General features: G+C 38.1%; 1 protein-coding gene across 5 annotated transcripts in view; it reads right to left on the bottom strand.

Annotated features, from left to right (window-relative positions):
- awat1.S (acyl-CoA wax alcohol acyltransferase 1 S homeolog) overlaps nucleotides 1-11,366 on the bottom strand; it is a 28,291-nt gene extending 16,925 nt beyond the window's left edge. Inside the window, exons 1-4 of one of the 5 annotated variants that reach the window (XM_041563867.1) lie at nucleotides 11,200-11,366; nucleotides 10,532-10,675; nucleotides 6,324-6,408; nucleotides 1,411-1,518 (exon numbers count right to left, since the gene is read on the bottom strand). In XM_041563867.1, coding sequence (XP_041419801.1) covers nucleotides 1,411-1,518; nucleotides 6,324-6,408; nucleotides 10,532-10,549 — 211 coding nt within the window. In that variant the 5' untranslated portion in view covers nucleotides 10,550-10,675; nucleotides 11,200-11,366. 5 annotated transcript variants of the gene reach the window in all.
- Between the last annotated feature and the right edge of the window lie 8,673 nt (nucleotides 11,367-20,039).

Here is a 20,039-nt window from a genome sequence, read left to right as displayed (position 1 = left end):
TGTAGCAATACAGGCACATAAATTGGACCTGTTTGTAAATAGTACAGACACTGAACATCAGTCTGGGCATCATGGGGGCAGGATACGGGTGTATAAGCCCATGCAATTTCATGTGTGCAGAAATAATAATCAGCACAGAAATAATAATCAGCCCATGCAAAGTGTAAATACACTATGATTTATCAGTTTTATAAAACAGTAAATACAAGCAACATAAATGGCCTTGAGTTGTGCTGTGTATCAAGATCTGTGCATCTCTGTGCCTCTGCATATAAACATTAAAAGCAATAATCTGTATGGAATCTTGGCCAATTTTATGTTTCATTCAAAAAATATCGATTTGATCTTTTTAGATATGCTGCATTGTAAGCTGGATGTTTAATGGAAATTCAATAATGCATTTGAAAAACAAAAGGGAGGCATAACCAGGGCTAAACTCCTATCAAGGTACAGAAGTTACACAACCAACTATTTACCAAGACCAATTAGTGGTAGAAATACATTTCATTAAGCCTAAAGCTGGCCATTGACGCAAAGATCTCATCATACGAATCGAGTATTCATACGATTTTCGGAATGTGTGTGGAGAGTCCCGACATTTTTCGTCCGGCAGAGATCGCTTGATTGGTCGATCAGACAGGTTAGAAAATTTCTGTCGGCTGCCGATAATATCTCTGCGTGTATTGCCGATCGTACGATTTTCAGTGGGAGACTGTCACCAGCTTTGTCTATCGTATGATTGCTGTCAGGGGCAGAACATCGGCTGATCTGTTCTTTAACTACTTTATTTGGTCGGAATGGTAAGACTTTGATCTAGTGGCCGGTCGGGAGATGGGAAAGTCCGATCGTACATTGATTCGTACGATCGGATCTTTGCGTCTGCGGCCAGCTTAACATTTGGCACCCCCAAGTGCACGAAGCCTTTCCTTTTCCTTTAAAGCAAGCTCTCTAAATGCTCCATCACTGGCTACTGGAATTTCTCCTCACCCCTCAGATTTCTGCACTGATGTCTTTCACCAACACAACTTTAAATGGGTTGTGAAAAATCATGGCCTTTTCTGTTGCCTTTGTTTCTGTTGCCTTTGTGAAGTGTGTCCTTATCTATTCTCTGTTTGATTTGACCTGTTCCTGCTTGTGTACAGGGGCTCATTGGAATAGGGAAAAACATTAATTTGAAAAATTATTAAACCCTATAAGTTTAGAACAGACAATTCACATAACCTCATAGGGCACCGGAATATAGACAACACAACATTTTGGTTTATATTTTCTAACCAATGAAGAAAGACTTATGCAACTTGCCAGTGTCATAGGCAGAGCAGCCTGCCAGTGCTGAAGGCAAAATGACACTGTGATAAGGACTTGAGTGAGGTTGCTTAGTATCAAATGAAACACAACTGATAGCCATACCTCTGTCTGGAGTTCTCCAATCAGATACCAGCCAAACCATGTACAATGCGAGTAAAGGCCATAAGGGGCTACAGGAAATCCAAGTGATTATAAGAACACAAACGGGGCCTGAAAATACAATGGAACCTGCATTACTGAATCTGAATAAAGCATTCTAGGGAAAGAATATTGGGGAGGATCCACTCATAAATTAAGGAAAACAGGATAGTTTGATAAAGTGCAGTCACAGGTTTGTGTCTACAGTATATAATGTTTATACAGTTAAATGTTGCACATGTTCATTTATACATCATACTGAAGCATTTATAGAATTTTAACATAAGAGTGAAAATGTAAGCAATTTTAAGCAACTTCCCAAAATACTTTACTTACAAAATGGTTTTAAAGTTATTTGTAAATTACAAAAGTGCTATTTGTATGCCCATTTCTGCACTGCTTATTCTATGTTAAAATAAATGTAGCGGATGCCAACTCTCCTCCAGCCAAGACTACAATTCCAACAATACCTCGCATGCTTCTTTATAGGCTGGTTCATCAGCTGGCATCTGCTGCTAAATTTTCATTTTAAGAGTCAGAACCAGCAGTGAAGAGAATACAAACCAAAGACAAATAGTACTTTTGGAAAAAATGTTTACAAACAACAACACCACTGAAAATGTTTAAATCATTTATAGAGGAAAACTGGTGAGACTCATAATATTTTATTATGCAAAAAAAAAAGCTTGAGTATAGTTCCCATTAAAAGGGGTTGTTTTAGTATGTTATAGAATAGCATATTCTTAGCAACTTTGCAATTGATTATTTTTTTTAAATTATTTGCCTTCTTTTTCTGCTCTTTATCAGCTTTTTTTAGTAGGGATGCACCGAATCCACTATTTTGGATTCGGCCGAACCCCACGAATCCTTTGCGAAAGATTTGGCCGAATACCAAACCAAATCCTAATTTGCATATGCAAATTAGGGGTGGGGAGGGGAAAAATTTTTTTACTTCCTTGTTTTGTGACAAAAAGTCGCATGATTTCCCTCGCCGCCCCTAACTTGCATGTGCAAATTAGGATTCGGTTCGGCCTGGCAGAAGGATTCGGCAAAATCCAAATCCTGCTGAAAAAGGCCGAATCCCGAACCGAATCCTGGATTCAGTGCATCCCTACTTTTTAATCCCTCTCCAATTATTCATCCAGTTTCCATGCAAACCACTGCCTGGTTTCTACGTAAATAAGACCCTAGCAACGATATAGATGCTCAAATAACAAAATGGAAAGCTGGTAAAACGAATGCTAAATAACACAAAGTAAAAAATTAAGTATATGTGTGCATCATACTGAGGGGCATATGTATTATGACAATATTGCAAAAAATTGTGAGTCCCTCCAAAAATAATAACCAATGACAGAACCTAATGCGTTTCGTGCCTGTTGTGGCACTTACTCGTAGGCTAAATGGCACAGCCCTGTACACAGCATATAAAAGGGCTGTAGCCAATCACAAGAAAACAGCATGTTACCACTTAACATAATCAATAAAAGCCACCTAGTGTTCAAAATACTTATTGTTATAAACAGGTCCTTTTGGATTACAATATATTGTTACAAAAGTTACACAGTAAGAGCCAAATCAGCCCATATGTTTACAATGTTAGATATAAATATAAAGCTGACAAAAAAGGAAAAAAGAGAAAAATACAAAGAAAAAAATATACAGAAAAAAATAAAGAAAAAAATCTTTTCAAAGAATTGAAAAACATAAGTAATAAATGAAAAAACATAATAGTGAAAAAAATATAAAAATTAGAGTTAGTAAAGATTGTAAAGGTTTGCTTAAACCAGGTTTTCTCCAGTTACATGCTTTAGGGAAGAGTCAGGGAACATAGTATATATACCTTTAAGTACAGATTTAGATAAAGTACATTTGACACATATATTATATAACTCGAATATGAGCTTATATGGGTATGGCAGTTATATAATCTCATATTCGAGTTATATAATATATGTGTGAAATGGAAAATTGTTGTGGATTTGCACCCTGGGACTGGGGCGAGCTGTGAGTATACCCTCCTGCGTTTATTGACTTTCTTGTTATTTATTTTTGTTTATATATATTTTTTCTGGTAGTACCACCCTACTTATTTTTCTGGCTTTGAGCACCATTAATTTTTTCGCATATTTATTATGCTGTGTAAAACAAAATTCGCAGAAACAACAGTGTAAAAGGCTGTGTAAAATAAACAGCGAATTTATCAAGGTGTGTGTTATTTTACACCACGGGAATGCCAAGCTTGATTCCATTATTTAACATTGCTTCCAGTGGAAGTCACTCTAAAGTTGAATATTCCCTTTAAAGCCACAGAAAGAAAATGTTTCCATAAGCTGCCAGATAGTTTTGCATGAAAACTATGGATTTTGAGTTGGGGAAAGCATTATATTTCAGGCAAGCATTGGCCACAGAATGGCTGTGCATTCAGTAATGTTATCTATTATCTACATAAGGAGCAAAACACTGTAATAATGACAGCAAACCCCTAACCTCTCACACACAAAAAGAATTATGCTATACAGAGAACCATTTCATACTGATAATACTGGCAGCTTACAACATGCACATGTATTCATATTTAAAGCACAAAGCTATCCTTGTACTGAACCCCTCCCCATACCCACTCCAACTCTGTGCAAGGGTTATGTAACTTTTGATGCTCTGTCCTAGGCCTTTGTAGAGCTATGCTTGCCATTGTTGTCAGCTCAATTATCAGCGGATGCTGGGAGTTATAGTTCAGTAAAAGCTAAAATGCTCAAAAACAGGGAGGCAAATTAAAATATGGGAATCAAGAATAACAGTAAATTGGTTACAGTTTATAATTATTTTCTAGTTTTAGGCTAGATCAGTCCTGTTGTTTTTATGTATTTTATGTATTTCCATTAGCTGCCTAAACCCAGTCTGGCTTTTACTAATTAAATGAAAAGAGTAGCACAGTACACAAAAAAACACACTCCTGGAGCCAGCCGATGAGGTAAAAACTAAGTTTATTCAATATTGTTAAAAGTTACACGTCCTAACGCGTTTCGTATCCAACGATGCGTAATCATAGGTAACATGTTAGGAAGTGTAACTTTCATTTTTACCTCATTGAGTGCAGGAGTGCGTGTTCATTCATTCTTCGGTTGTGAATTCACCTCAAGCTACGGTTCGGGGCATGGCACCCGAGCCAACCGCCTACTTTGGTGAGTGCGATATAAGGCTGATTTTATTCATGTTACATATTTTCTATGGATTGTATCTGAAGGTGACGGACCTTAGGCCTTTACACCCAGATCCCTGCATTTTTACTTGGTCCAGCAGCTTATATTGAAATGTTTGGGGATTTATGGTTCTGGGCTACTATCTATTTGTTGAATTTTATGTAGTCTGGGGTTTAGAGCCAGCTATACATTGTTTGTTATACAGTACACAAAAAAGCAATATACTGTACATATCCTATGAATTATAAAGCACTTGCCCTATGGCTTGGTGTCTTTATATTAATAAACAATGTGGTCCTACTGGTGGTTAATTTGCCCCTAATTGGCACAAACATATTGCAAATAGGTACACGTATGTTTGGGTGTTTTCATGCAATTTTGTGTTTTGCTGCCTAGTTGGAAAACTCCCCAAATGACTACATGTGTCATTGCCCTTAGGGCAAAGTCAACAAATAATTGTTCTTTGAGAAGAAAAAGCACACTGTGAATCTGGGAAGGAATTTACATACTGATACATTACTAACTACACAACAAAAACTTAAAGTGGGGCGAGCCAAGTATGTTTGCTCTGTGTAATTGAAATCCAATGCTTATCATAAACAACGCTGCAAGAAGCTCATGCCTACCAGCATATCCATTATAATATTAGGCCTGTATGTCTTGTGAGAGACTTAAATGATCATTGAAAATTATAATAAAAATTAATGGGGCAGTAGACCTTAGCACCGATGTCCACAGTGCCAAACAGTAATTAATTAATTAGAATTAATGCTTATAGCTTGTGTTCCTGGCCTGTGTTTATCCAATCTCTTTTGCTCTTCCATAATGACCTGGGGCAAGTCACTAAGGGTGAAGACACACAGAGGTACTAGTAGCAGCTACTTGCTGTGGCTACAAAATACCCTGCGATAGACAATACTGAGAATTGTCTGAGCAAAGCCAATTATCATTATTGTTTATTTTGTAGCCATGACAAGTAGCTGCTACTTGTAGCTTTGTGTGTCTTCACTGTAAGGGTCAGGACACACAGGCAGATTCAGGGAGATTAGTCGTTCTCTTCTTCGGGGGGACTAATCTCCCCGAACTGACTCCCCTGCCTTCCCGCCGGCTAAAATGCAAATCGCCGACGGGATGGCACTCGCCGCAATTCTTTTTCCGAAGTCTCCCGAAGTTGCCTCATGAGGAAACTTTGGGCGTCCCGCTGGCTAAAATGCAAATCGCCAGCGGGAAGCCGAAGTCTCCTCGTGAGGCAACTTCAGGTGACTTTGGAAAAAGAATCGCGCAGTTTGGGGAGGCAGGGAGGTAGTTCGGGATATTAGTCACCCCGAAGAAGAGGAGATTCCCCGAATCTGCCTGTGTGCCCTGACCCTAAGGGTCATCAGGCCCGTATTTGTGGCAGGCTTCAAAGGCCCGGGCCTAGTGCGACGAAGTTCATAGGCGCAAGTATATTTGAAACTATTGTTTCACAAGTATATTTGAAACTATTGTTTCACACAATTTTGCTCTTTGCACTTGTATATGTAAATAACCCATGTAGATCCTTACTAATCATCCATAATACATGATTTGTTCCTGTTAATATTTCAATCCCCCCTTTGGTCTTTCACCTCCACAGTGGGAAAGGACGCCAGTGCATACCTAAGCAATCATTTTATGGGTGGAAAAGATTCATACCGAGAAATAGGAATGTCAGGATCCACTGCAGTACAGCAAGCACCTGCATGAACTCAGAGAATCGATTGCAAGGTGGGTCTTCCTTCTGCATAAAACAGAATAGAGTAAATAATAACTGCATGCATTTACCTATGTATGGCTAAGAATTGTCACTCTTCAATGTGCATAGCTGCAGGTGAATATGCAGTAAATCCAGGATTTTGTTTGGGATCTAAATGCATTCCAGCCCATCGGATTCTTGACCAAACTGTGGCTAAACTCTTGTGACAGAACTATGCATTTTAGGGAAACTACTGATCTAATCTGAAGGCCTACAGAGAGCTATCATCTTGGCGGGCTTGGTTGGACTGATCTGAATGCAATTGCTGAAAACCACATACCCACTTTATTCTGGTCTTCAACCAACCTGTATAGAGTCTAAATAAGCTTCACATTTTTATTGGCATATTGTATTATTCTGGAGCCATGCACAGGTGAGTCAGATAGCACGCTGATACCTCGGCAAATATCTCCTAGGCCTTGTCTGGCCTTGCTGTAAGATGCCATAAACAGTCACTTTTTATTGGGCTTATGGGAGCTGCAAGAACCTATTTTAAATTTCAGTCCAGACTGAATATCTTCTCTTGTAAGTACATCCTTAGATGATAAGCCTCATGGCAATGTTATCATGTGTTGCAAAATATACATTGAGACTCACTCTACTACTTTTCCATATTGTCTTGCTCCAATTAAACATAATTACATTTTCTTGGGAGCAACATAGACATAGTCTACATTGCTCCAGGATTCGGTTCGGGATTCGGCCGGGATTCGGCCTTTTTCAGCAGGATTCGGATTCGGCCGAATCCTTCTGCCCGGTCGAACCGAATCCGAATTCTAATTTGCATATGTAAATTAGGGACGGGGAGGGAAATCACGTGACTTTTTGTTACAAAACAAGGAAGTAAAAAATGTTTTCCCCTTCCCATCCCTAATTTGCATATGCAAATTAGGGTTCGGATTCGGTTCGGTATTCGGCCGAATCTTTTGCAAAGGATTCGGGGGTTCGGCCGAATCCAAAGTGGATTCGGTGCATCCCTAGCTAAGACATAAGTGTATTAATTAATACACCATAATAAAAAGAGCTTTATCTGTGTCTCACACATAAGGTTGCCACGGCCTGGCCGGTAAAAATGATGCTTGATGCCAATGTTATTAATAGGAAAAAACAGCAAGAATATAGGAAGGCTGGTATTTTTTGTCAGAAAAGGTGGCAACCCTATGTCACACATAACATAGAATCAGATACAACCTGTGGATAACTGAAACATCAATGGCTTATGTATAAGTCCAGGTACTATTTTTGATAAACAACACTTATGACGTTTTTAGGCCAAGTGCTCATGGGTGTTTTCATACAATTTTGTGTTTTGCACCTAGCCGGAAGTTACTCTGGCACAAAAACTCCCCAAATTATTGCCCTTAGGGCAAAGTCAAGACAAGTGCTAAAAATAATTGCACTTTGGAAAGAGAAAACACACTTTGCATCTGAGAAAGGGATTCACATACGGATACATTACTAACTACACAGATTTGGTTTTCCGAAGTCGCCCGAAGTTTCCTTGTGAGGCAACTTCGGAAAATGAATTGATCCGAGTGCCATCCCGCCGGCGATTCACATTCTTGACGGCGGGAAGGCATTTCGGGGAGATTAGTCGTCCGAAGAGGAGATCTGTCGCTAGGAGACTAATCTCCTCGGAACGCTACGTATGCCACCACTCTAAAGTGGGATGAGCTAAATATGTTTGCTCTGTGTAACTGAAATCCAATGCTTATAATAAACAATGCCGCAAAAGCTCATGCCTACTAACACTATTCATTATAATATTAGGCCTGTATGTCTTGTGAGAGACTTAAATATTCATTGAAAATTATAATAAGAATGAATGGTACAGTAGACCTTTGCACTGATGTCCAGAGTGCCATATACAAATGTATTAATTAATGACCTGAGACAAGTCAGTATGGGTGAAGACACACAGAGGTACTAGCAGCAGCTATTTGCCTGAGCAAAGCCAATTATGATTATTGTTTATTTTGGAGTCATAACAAGTAAAACTTACATAATTCACCTAAACTTAGTATTGCAAAATTGCTAATTGGGGGGGGGGACAGTGGATCAATGTACTAAGTAGTTCTGGAACCCCATCTAGTAATCTTAAGCAAACTACAGCCAAAATATCTTGGCTACTGCTTGTAATGAAATATATATATATAATACACAAAAGCCATGAATATCTTGTAAATTATATCCTTATAAGCGGTGAGTTCTGATGTCATCAGTTATAAATGGTGAGTTCTGATGTCATTTCTGTCACATGACTCACTGAAACTTGTGTATTATAATAAATAAAGTACCCCCAGTTGCAAAATATGAGGATATTAGAAGTTACCTCGGAGTTCCATGACCTGTATATAAACACTTGGCCTTCGGCCTCGTGTTTTTATATGGTCATGAATCTCCTCTGTAACTGATAATATCCTTATATTTTACAATAAGGGGTACTTTGGTCACTATATAATCTACAGTCTGGTCATTTCCCTATGGGACCAGACTGTAAATTATATCCTTATAAACGGCGCGTTCTGGCGTCAGAACGCATCGTTTATATGGGTCAGAACTTCCGTCTCCCTGCAGCTCTACCTCTGCTCTTGCCCCCTCCCATCTGACTGCCAGGATTAAATCTTACTTACGCAGCTCCAGCAGCACACGCAGCACGGAACGCTCCTCCTCTAAGCCCACAGCCGTGACGTCTAAGGAGGCGGGCTTTTGACCTTTATGATGCTAATTCCACTCCCCCTCCTGTTAGGAGCAGCCCCGCTTGTTTAGTGCTGAGTGACTGCTGCTGCAGCCTGACACAGTGCTCGGGCTCCCAAATAGCCCTGCTGCTGCTGCTTCTAATGCAATGGCAACGCAGGCAGGGAAGGCTCTCTAAGCAGCAGAAAGGCTTGTGTTCCAAAAGAAAATAAACGGGGAATGATCAGCACTGAGGTTGTTCCTGGGCACATTTGGGATAGGCTGGGATTGAGGGGATCTCGCAGAATGGATGGAAGCGAACAAAACAAAGTCCTCTATCCCCTAGGCATGGAAACTTTCTCACTCCTCAGATACCGCCCCCTCATTGCTTCGGTCTCATGTCTCGCTGCCCCCCGCAACATCCATGTCTGCTCCCTCATCCTATGATGCCTTACTGCTCTCCCTTTCCTCTTCCATTATCAGTCTTACACCCCCTGTCTCAAGTTTTGCTACCTGAATCTCCATTTTCACTTTGTCTAGGCCCCCTCTCCGATCTCCCTCCCCTCACATGGTTCTTGCCCTCCCCCTTCCTTTCCACCGTCCCTCCCAGTTTTTGCATAACCTCTCTCTCTCAACTCTTGTTCCCCCTCCCACCTTCAATCTCCCTCCTTCCCTGGCCTTTCTCCTATGATGTTACCCATGGCAGACAAGAAGGCAAGGGTAGAAAAAAAATAGGAATTCAACTACAGATACTGTAGAACACCAAGTGGGACAGAAGCAAAACAGACATCTTTAGGAATCACGACACTGCACCTAGAAATTGTAGATTATAATGCATAATGTACCCCCTGCTATAATAAAGATATTAGAAGTCACCACGGAGTTATGTGACCTGTATAAAAGCACTCGGCTTTCGGCCTCGTGCTTGTATATGGTCACATAAATCCTCGGTAACATAATATCTTTATAAATTACAGTAGGGGGTACATTATTCACTATATATATATATATATATATATATATATATATATATATATATATATATATATATATATATATATTAATACAAGAGGGTACCCACACTCTCTCACTGACTTCCACTTCCCTGGTGCTTGGCCATGTTAGTGTATACAAATAGGCCGATTTCATTAGAATCATCAAAAAATATTTATTATAACATCACTGTGCCTCCAATGTTTCGGCCCGCTGTCTGTCAGGCATTATATAGATCACCAAACAATTGTAACAAATAGTACTCTTTTCTAAGAATTGTCTCTCTGAAGAGCTTGTTCTTTCTGATACATTAGATCAAAATAGGATTGGATCTAGGTAGATAGGAATAGGTTAGGCAAAAAGTTAAATTTGTTGGTCATGTCTTTTTTTTTTTTTTAAACATAATTACTATTTATTTATGTATATGTGACTATATTACCTGCAGGGTGGAATCCATATGAGATTAAGTTATATCAGCTGCTGATCCGTTTGGATCCTCAGTGTTGCACACTTCTACCACACTGCAGCCACTGCAGGTGGGCAGTGTGGTTTTGGATACAAGCTACAGCTGCCTTCGCTTTCCCTGGTGGGTGGGGTGAAAAAGAAAATTAACAGTTACTGATACGTTTATCTGATTACGATTTTCCATGAGTTTGTTGAAGAGATGCCGAAGAACAGCAGAAGGGCTGCTGGTTGGATTAAACAGAGTTAGAATGTAAAAGCCCACTAAATTCTGTGTATATATATATATATATATATATATATATATATATATATATATATATATATATATATATATATATATATATAAATGTATATATACACACACATATACATATGTCTATCCATGTATATACAGATACTTGTTTCTATTGTGCAGAAATGGTCAACGCTGTTGGTATATTGATTGAGATCATACATTACTTGGGCCTTTGGTTCAACACACACACACAGCAATCTTAAGCATTGAGCTTTTAAATCCTGTAATATAAATAGTCCCCGAATGCAGCCCTTCATGATGCCTTTAAAGTGGCCACTTATGCATTTGTCAAACAAGGGCAAATGTTTAATGGGGTAAAAAGCATGATTTACAGAACAGGTACTTACCTTCCCCCCATAAGGGGGAGACATTAATCTCCAACTTTCTGACTGTGTCATTGACAGGGGTCACCAAAGCTGTGAAAAGAATCCATTGCACACATGGTCCTATCTGTGCCGGGATTTTTGTAGGGCAGATGGTGATGTCTGGTACCCACACTTGCAAGATGCAAGACAGCTCCTGATTTGCTAGTTCATCTGGCTTCCTATTGGCTGCACTAATGCTTTGCATCCCTGAAAATCAAACCCTGAGATGCTGCGATGCAGCGGGACTCCAGACTCCATTAACTCTTGTGCTGCCGCCTGCCAGCATGATTTACAGAGAAGCACACACTTAGTGGAGCAGCAAATATCCATAGGCTCATGTCTTTTAACAGTTGAATTTATTATGGAGAAATAATAATTTTTAGCTTAACACGTCAAGTACTATAAACCCCTTTGTAATTTGGCCTTATGTGTGTATTTAAAAGAATGTATAAAGGGACAAGTCAAAAGAGGATATTCCCTATATTTATACAAAACAATATTTCTATGCCAAGTTATGGACCCATAACTATATATATTGGAAAGAATGACATTTTATGTCATTATGAAGAATTTGAGGTGGAGTTCCCCTTTAATTAGGGAACATGCAAGGCATTGTGGGAGTCTTGGCTTGAAGAGAGCAGACACACATATAGGTTTTTTTTGGTACAAGCAAGGGAGAAGTGACACCATTTACACACAAATTGACTAAAGAACTCTGATGCAACATGCATGAAATTCACCAATACAGTGGTTAATTTGTGCCTGTGTTGGTATATTGTACACAAGTTGTGACACATGCTTTTTGTGAGTGCCAGCTATTACTGGAATTCTGCAGGCAAAGCATGGAAATTTGCACAGATTTTTGACACTTTGTATATAGTGCTTTCTTGATAAATCAACCATTTTACCATAATCTTATACGAGTGAAAATAAAATCCTGCAAAACGTTGTCTGTGCAAATTTATTTGACATAGTGTCAGGTATTCTGATACACAAACATGTACTACATGACTTGGCGACTGTGCAAGGGACACAAAGCAGATGGAAACAGAATACAGTAGATGCTACTTTATATGCAGTACCTCTTGCCACAGTTTGTCTACAGTCTGTCCTTACTTTCCCTTGGATGTCGGAGCTGAAAGGGAGGTATCTTGTTACAGTGAAGAATTCCTTTCCCATGACACAAGATAAATACTTTAACATCTGTCTCATATCGCAGATACAAAAATTCAGAATGAGTTCTTATGTACACAAGTTATGGTGACCGAATGTGAAATTCAATACAGAGTTCTAACTGAATTGTGGGCCGCTCCCACAATGCTGGAACATGTAGTGGTTGTGCTGGCGTCCATTCTTTGATTTGAGCAATCTAGTTCCTACACCCTTCCGGTTTTTGCTGGATACATATCCCTTTAGATTACATATCCCTTTAGATAGGGACTGACCAAGGATGCTGGGAGCTTAGCAACAGATGGAAGGCTGTGAGAAACGAACATAGTAAAAAACTTCCACACACATAGGTCTTCATAAGTGAAAAAAAGCTGGTAGATTTATTTCAACGTTTCGGCTTACAAACTTACAAAGCCGAAACGTTGAAATAAATCTACCAGCTTTTTTTCACTTATGAAGACCTATGTGTGTGGAAGTTTTTTTGCTTTATAAATATGAATTTTTGTTCCAGCACCTAGGCATCACCATGGTTATCTGAGTGCACCTATCTAGTTATATGTATATATATATCTATATATCTATATATCTATATATATATATATATATATATATATATATATATACAGTAGGTCCGTGTGTGGACCGAAACGTCGATCCAATAAAAACAAGTTTTATTTTGATAAATCCCAGTGTGCGTCAGCTTTCTACATGAATATATATATATATATATATATATATATATATATATATATATATATATATATATATATATATATATATATATATATATATATATATATATATATAGATTTTCCAAGGGAGAATGAGTGCACACTGGGAACATTTAAATAGGTTATTTTAAAACCATAATTTTAATTTTATTTTTCGTCTTGAAAAAGGTCCTAGATGCGGACCGAAACGTCGGCCTGTTTTTAATTAACTTAAATAAAATTATGGTTTTAAAATAACCTATTTAAATGTTCCCAGTGTGCACTCATTCTCCCTTGGAAAATCTATTGATATTATTTTCTTGAGTAGCACCTGGGTATTTTGCTTCATTCAGTGGAGTGCGGAAACCACAAGTATTTTATATATATATATATATATATATATATATATATATATATATATATATATATATATATATATATATATATATATATATATACTTTTGACGTTTTGATCTCCCACAGGGATCTTCGTCAGGAGTATACAGACAAAAACAAAGTACCAAATAAATGGTGTGCACCTTTGGGATTGTGGAGAGAGAGAGAGAGAGAGAGAGAAGGATAGAGAGAGAGTTGTTGATTAGAAAAGCCTCTTTGTAAACAACCACAGTGTCTCCATAAAAACTATATTTGTATGTATTATAATGAATTAATATATGAAATAGCATTTGGCAAAAAAGTTTTTGTTAAATATAAATACAAGGCTGAAAATTGTTCTCCATTAAAAGTTGTCCCTAAAGCTTTTCATTTACTTGTACAAAACCTTGGGGCGAGATAGTTAGACAGCACTGTCACTTATCAGCCCATAATGTGATGATTGTTCAAGCTATGTTTATACAGTTAGGCCCATAAATCTTTGGACAGAGACAAATTTTTTCTAATTTTGGTTCTGTACATTACCACAATAAAATGAAACAACTCAGATGCAGTTGTACTACAGACTTTCAGCTTTAATTCAGTGGGTTGAACAAAAAGATTGCATAAAAATGCGAGGAACTAAAGCCTTTTTTTAACACAATCACTTCATTTCAGGGGCTCAAAAAAATTGGACAAATTAAAAAACTGAAAATAAAATGTTCATTTCTAATACTTGGTTGAAAACCCTTTGCTGGCAATGACAGCCTGAAGTCTTGAACTCATGGACATCACCAGATTCTGAGTTTCCTCCTTTTTAATTCTCTGCCAGGCCTTTACTGCAGTGGCTTTCAGTTGCTGTTTGTTTGTGGGCCTTTCTGTCCGAAGTTTAGTCTTCAACAAGTAAAATGCAGCTCAATTGGGTTCAGATCAGGTGACTGACTTGGCCATTCAAGAATATTCCACTTCTTTGCTTTAATAAACTCCTGGGTTGCTTTGGCTGTATGTTTTGGGTCATTATGAAACGCCTCCCAATCAATTTGACTGCATTTAGCTGTATTTGAGCAGACAGTGTCTCTGAACACCTCAGAATTCATTCAGCTGCTTCTGTCCTGTGTCACATCATTGATAAACACTAGTGTCCCAGTGCCACTGGCAGCCATGCACACCCAAGCCATCACACTGCCTCCTCCATGTTTTATAGATGATGTGGTATGCTTTGGATCATGAGCTGCTCCACGCCTTCTCCATACTTTTTTCTTGCCATCAATCTGTTAGAGGTTGTGCTTGGTTTCATCTGTCCAACGAATGTTTTTCCAGAACTATGCTGGATTTTTTAGTTTTTTTTTTTAGCAAAGTCCAATCTAGCCTTTCTATTCTTGATGCTTATGAGTGGCTTGCACCTTGCAGTGCACCCTCTGTATTTACTTTCATGCAGTCTTCTCTTTATGGTAGACTTGGAATTCGATTACACCTACCTGCTGGAGAGTGTTGTTCACTTGTTTGGCTGTTGTGAAGGGGTTTCTCTTCACCATAGAAATGATTCTGCGATCATCCACCACTGTTGTCTTCCGTGGACGTCCAGGTCTTTTTGCGTTGCTGAGTTCACCAGTGCTTGCTTGCTTGCTTTCTTTCTTTCTTTCTCAGGATGTACCAAAATGTAGATTTTGCCACTCCTAATATTGTAGCAATTTCTCAGATGTTTTTTTTTCTGTTTTTGCAGCTTAAGGATGGCTTGTTTCACCTGCACGGAGAGCTCCTTTGACCGTATGTTGTCAGCATGTGGCATGCCCTCTAAGAATAAATTCTACATTTATGAAGTTTTGGATAGTCTCCGACTGACGTGTACTTTTGAAGATTTTTGAACTCCATCTCCCAGTAACATCAACAGAACGTCAGAGTTGTAGTCCAACTAACAGCTGAAGGGAACAAGTTAAGAATGTAATTCCCTCTCCCATAAATCCACAGTTTTATAGGACAGCCAATAAAATTTGGATCGTGCAATGGCTGCAATGTGACTGGCTTATCTGATATGGTTTATTCTTCCATAATAATTACACAGAAAGACATCAGTGTTTAGTAAGTGTGCATATCCCTCAGTGACTTGCTGCCAGGTTTACTATATTGTGTTATACAACATGCAAAGATAAGAAAGCAATGAAATACAAACATCTAAATAAATGTTCTTTAACTTAAAAAGTGTAGGGTAGCCAATTAATAAGTGAAAAAAAATGTAAAGTATTATAATAAGATAAAAGCACAAGGTGCTTCAGTTTCCGATAATGCTATTTGTGGTACTACATTACCGTAATTTTTTCAAAAGGGTAAATTATAAACATATTTAAACTAATACAGGTGAATGAGGATATGTTTGATACAATGTTATGTTCTGCCCATTTTCCTTAGACTGTACTTGTCTATTATTGATTACCTTTGGTTTTGACTGTTCCCCAAATGGCAGAACATATCTCCTGTACTGGCCATGCCTTTAATATATTTATTGAGAAGCTTAGATGGAACTGTAAGATGATAAGGAAAATTAAGGCAATCAAGAACAATGGCTGCAGTAAGTAAGGCAGAATCTGCAATACACCCCTATTCAATACAATATCATATTATGATATTTTCTTAAAGCAAATACAAAGAAAATATTTAGGACTTTGTGGGTCTAGACACTGTCTTGAGACTTAGATCTATGGAGAAATATGTGCTTTACAAACACAAAAACAATGGCAGAATGAAATTTCTAGATTTTTGACCTTTCTTTAAATGAATACAGTTGTTCCCGTGGGAGGTATGTAAAACTATGGCTCCTGTGATGTGTGATGCTGCTGTTGCCTTTCCACTTCCAAATGCAACACGTCTTTTTGGAAGGTCACATGAAAATGAGGATTCTTGTTTAGGAATCCCATATCTTTCCTTTCTTCAAAGAGTTCTTGCAGCGCACTGAGGTACTGCTGATGGAGTGTTTCAATTTCCTCTTGTGTAGGGTGTGATGCTTTACTGGGACAGGACGACCCACTACATGAAAACACAGACATTGATAACTAAATAAACAACCAAGTTCAATACTGTGGCTGTTCTCAATGAGCTCTAATTGTGGCAATACCAAAAAGACTCATACTTACCAACCTTATGGATAGGCATCCTGTTTACAATCAGGCCAAATCTGTACTTGGAGATTCCTCGAGCATGAAAGAGTTGCATAGAAAACCCTTCTGAATCCTCTCCTGCAAACAGCGCAGTAAAGATCCTTTCAGATTTGACACCTGCTGAAACAACTCATTCTCCCCAAAAGAAATCGAGCTTCCTTTTGTACATGCACCTTCTCTGAGAGGCTCAAAATATACAGATAAAATCAGCTCCCTGTGTGGCAATGTTTAACTGAACTTTACAGAAAAGTACAATGAATGTATAACTCCTTTTTACAGATAAGTATTTTTTTCTTGCTATAAATCACACCCTCGTTTGAGCGCCACTTTGATAAATCCTTTCCTCTTCAGGATGTCAAGGGTTAGACTTCCAGGATGGGCGTCCACCGCTTCCTCTGCTCCCCCAATGACAATAATAGAAACATTGCCACCATCCTCTTTGCTCAGGACATGGTTGACACTCTTCTTGGAAGCAGAGACCAATCCTATTACCATATCAGGAGTATATGGACATAAAAATGTATAATTATTATAGCAAAAACCCATTGGTTAGTGTTTCATGAGAGATATTTTTTTTTCAGAAAAACTGTACAAGTTTGGTGAAAATGGAGCGAACTATTGAAATATTCCTACAAATGAAATTAATTTGAATCAGCAGAACCAGAATGATTGAAGCAAGATATAAGAAAATGTATACAGTGAAAATTATACATTTTACAATTACCCTGATTTTTAGTTTTCCCTCATTTACACTGTTTTTGGATGTTCCAACAAAATATACATATATATATATATATATACTGTTATACCACTGCCTACCTTCCTGCAGGGCCGCCATCAGAGTGGTGCCTGAAGGGGGGCCCTGCTGTGCTGCACTTTTCGAAATAGCAGGGCCCCCCTTGACAGCGCCGAAGCCGTGCCGCCTCTGAAGTCCCAAACAGCCAAAATGCGGAAGTGCCGAACAGCCATAGTCCCGAAGCTGCGAAAAGACCCAAAGTCACAAAAGCAGCCAAAGTTGAAGTCCTGAAGTGATGAAAAGACCGGAAGTCACAAAAACAGCCGAAACTGAAGTCCTGAAGAGGCGAAAAGACCTAAATTTCACAAAAGGAGGCGAAGTTTAAGTCATGAAGCCACGAGTTCAACTAGCCCAACACCAATCATACAACTCCTAGAACTCAGTAAACTGGTAAACTGAATGGAAAGCCTTTTCATGAGTTATGGGGCAAATTTACTAAAGGGCGAAGTGACTAACGCTGGGGTCTTTTCACTTTTTCAGGATGATAGGCTGCAAAAGTCGTAAAAATTTTTTTGGGTACCCGTGTTCCCCAAAATCTGTCCCAGAATCTGTAAGGTGACATCCTTATTTCAGCAAAGTGAAGAGTGTGCCTTTTATTGATGAGGCATAGTTACAGATTTAATTTGGTTTGGAAAAAAAAGACAATATTCCGTTAAAGGGGTTGTTCACCTTCCAAACACTTTTTTCAGTTCGGTTGTTTTCAGATTGTTCCCTAGAAATAAAGACTTTTTTCAATTACTTTCCATTATTTATTTCTAACAGCTGCCTGCAATGAAATCCAGGGATTCTGCTCAGCAGGGACAAATATAAGATATGCATCCATTAAATGTATCAATTTAGAACAGTGTAGAACAGAGATGCTTTAGAAGGTAAAAAAATTTAATTTTACACTTCAATATTAGAAACATGGTCACAAATAGAAACTAGAAAGTAATACACATTACTTGTGAATCATAGTTCAGTTTCCCTTCTAGAAAACAACAGATGCTCTATCTTGCTTTGAACCAAAATTCCGCCATATACTTTAAGGTCAGAACCTGTGTCCACACAAGGAACAACAGGATCAATTACCCTTTATCTCAAGGTCTCATTAACATTTACTACACTTCTGCGAGAAATGGCTGCAATTGATTTAACAACCAGGTAATAAATTAATGCCTTAAACATATGACCTATATAAATACTGTATATAAACAATAATTGATACTTATGTAAAAAATGAAATGGTATTGTAATAAAATGCGTCAATTATGTTATGATACACGTTTGCCAAAAGATGCAGCAGCTGATAAGTGAATCACAAGTTGCCTGAAGAAACCAAAATCCAGAAATGTAAAACTGGCATTGCTTGAAAGCCAGGTGATAGACAACCAACTTCCTTCCTTACTGGGGGCTTTGTGGTTTGAACACCAAGGGTTACCCCAGAGAGCAACTCTTCCTTACTCCAAAAGTACTGTCAGTATTAATGATATTATTGGATAGTTGGTGTGGGAAATAACCTACACAAAGAACACTTTATCCCTTCCTGACGTTCCTGTATACACTGCCTTAAAGTGATACTGACACAAAAAAATTATTACTCAAAATATTAATGTATGTCAAAAGTTACCTATAGGTCATGTTGATTTTCACTGATAGTTTTTGTAAGCAATTGTTAATTGAAGTTTCTAAACCTGACTGTTTTGCCAACCTGACTGTCCCTTCCTAACCTGTCAGTTAGAGTTTTTTAATGCTAACCGACTACTGCTTCACAAATATGGCAGCTCCTTCATAGAAAAACATGGGGGTAAGAAAGATAATGTAAAAGCATCTGGCAAATACTTTTATGGCAAAATTATAAATAGCATTCAAAGACAATATTATGATAGATATAAAAAAAATTTCATTTCTGGTGTCAGTATTTCTTAAAAGAAAACCAAGTCATTATTGAGAATGGTGGCATCTTCCTTTTGTCATAATGCAACAAACATGTAGAAGAGCAGAAAAAGTGCAAGGTCTTGACACAATATCATCTTTGCAAATTGACATACAACATTTGGGGTATGTAATCCAATATGTACACAATTAGCTTTGATGTGTGAACTATTTCCCAATCGCCATTCATTTTTTTTTTGTCATTGCAAAAACCCAAGAGTGGAGAGCTCTGAACAACCTCCTTGTTGTGTTGCCAGGTGCTATTCCGGAAGATCACTTTCTTTCAAAAAGATGTAGATTAGAACTATAATTACCAGCAGAACATTGTTAAAGTGTGTAAATACAAAAATAACACAGTGAGCACAAAGAAAAAACATATTAATAAGGCAATGTTTTGGGCCCTCCAGGTCCAGGCTTGATAAGCACTTTAACTCTAACAGATTGCTGATAGTAATTACAGTTTCACAATTTGCTTTTAGCATTCTGTAGTATTTTTGGAGTATTTTCTTATACCAATACTATATGCCATTTTGTGTCAACAGTTACCTTAGCAGCAGTTAAATCTTTTCTCTGAAGTCATAATTATTAGGAGATTTAAAACTATACATGTATAAGTAAATGTTGTGTAAGACTAGGGGAGCACTCCACAGACATAACACTGAAAACACATTTTGTGCAATACATTTCACACGGGCTTAGTGAGCATAA

This window comes from Xenopus laevis, chromosome 5S (assembly GCF_017654675.1).
Source record: "Xenopus laevis strain J_2021 chromosome 5S, Xenopus_laevis_v10.1, whole genome shotgun sequence".
NCBI classification, from domain to species: Eukaryota; Metazoa; Chordata; class Amphibia; order Anura; family Pipidae; genus Xenopus; species Xenopus laevis.
The sequence above is the reverse complement of the archived record's forward strand: the minus strand, read 5'-3'. Positions and strand labels throughout refer to the sequence as shown.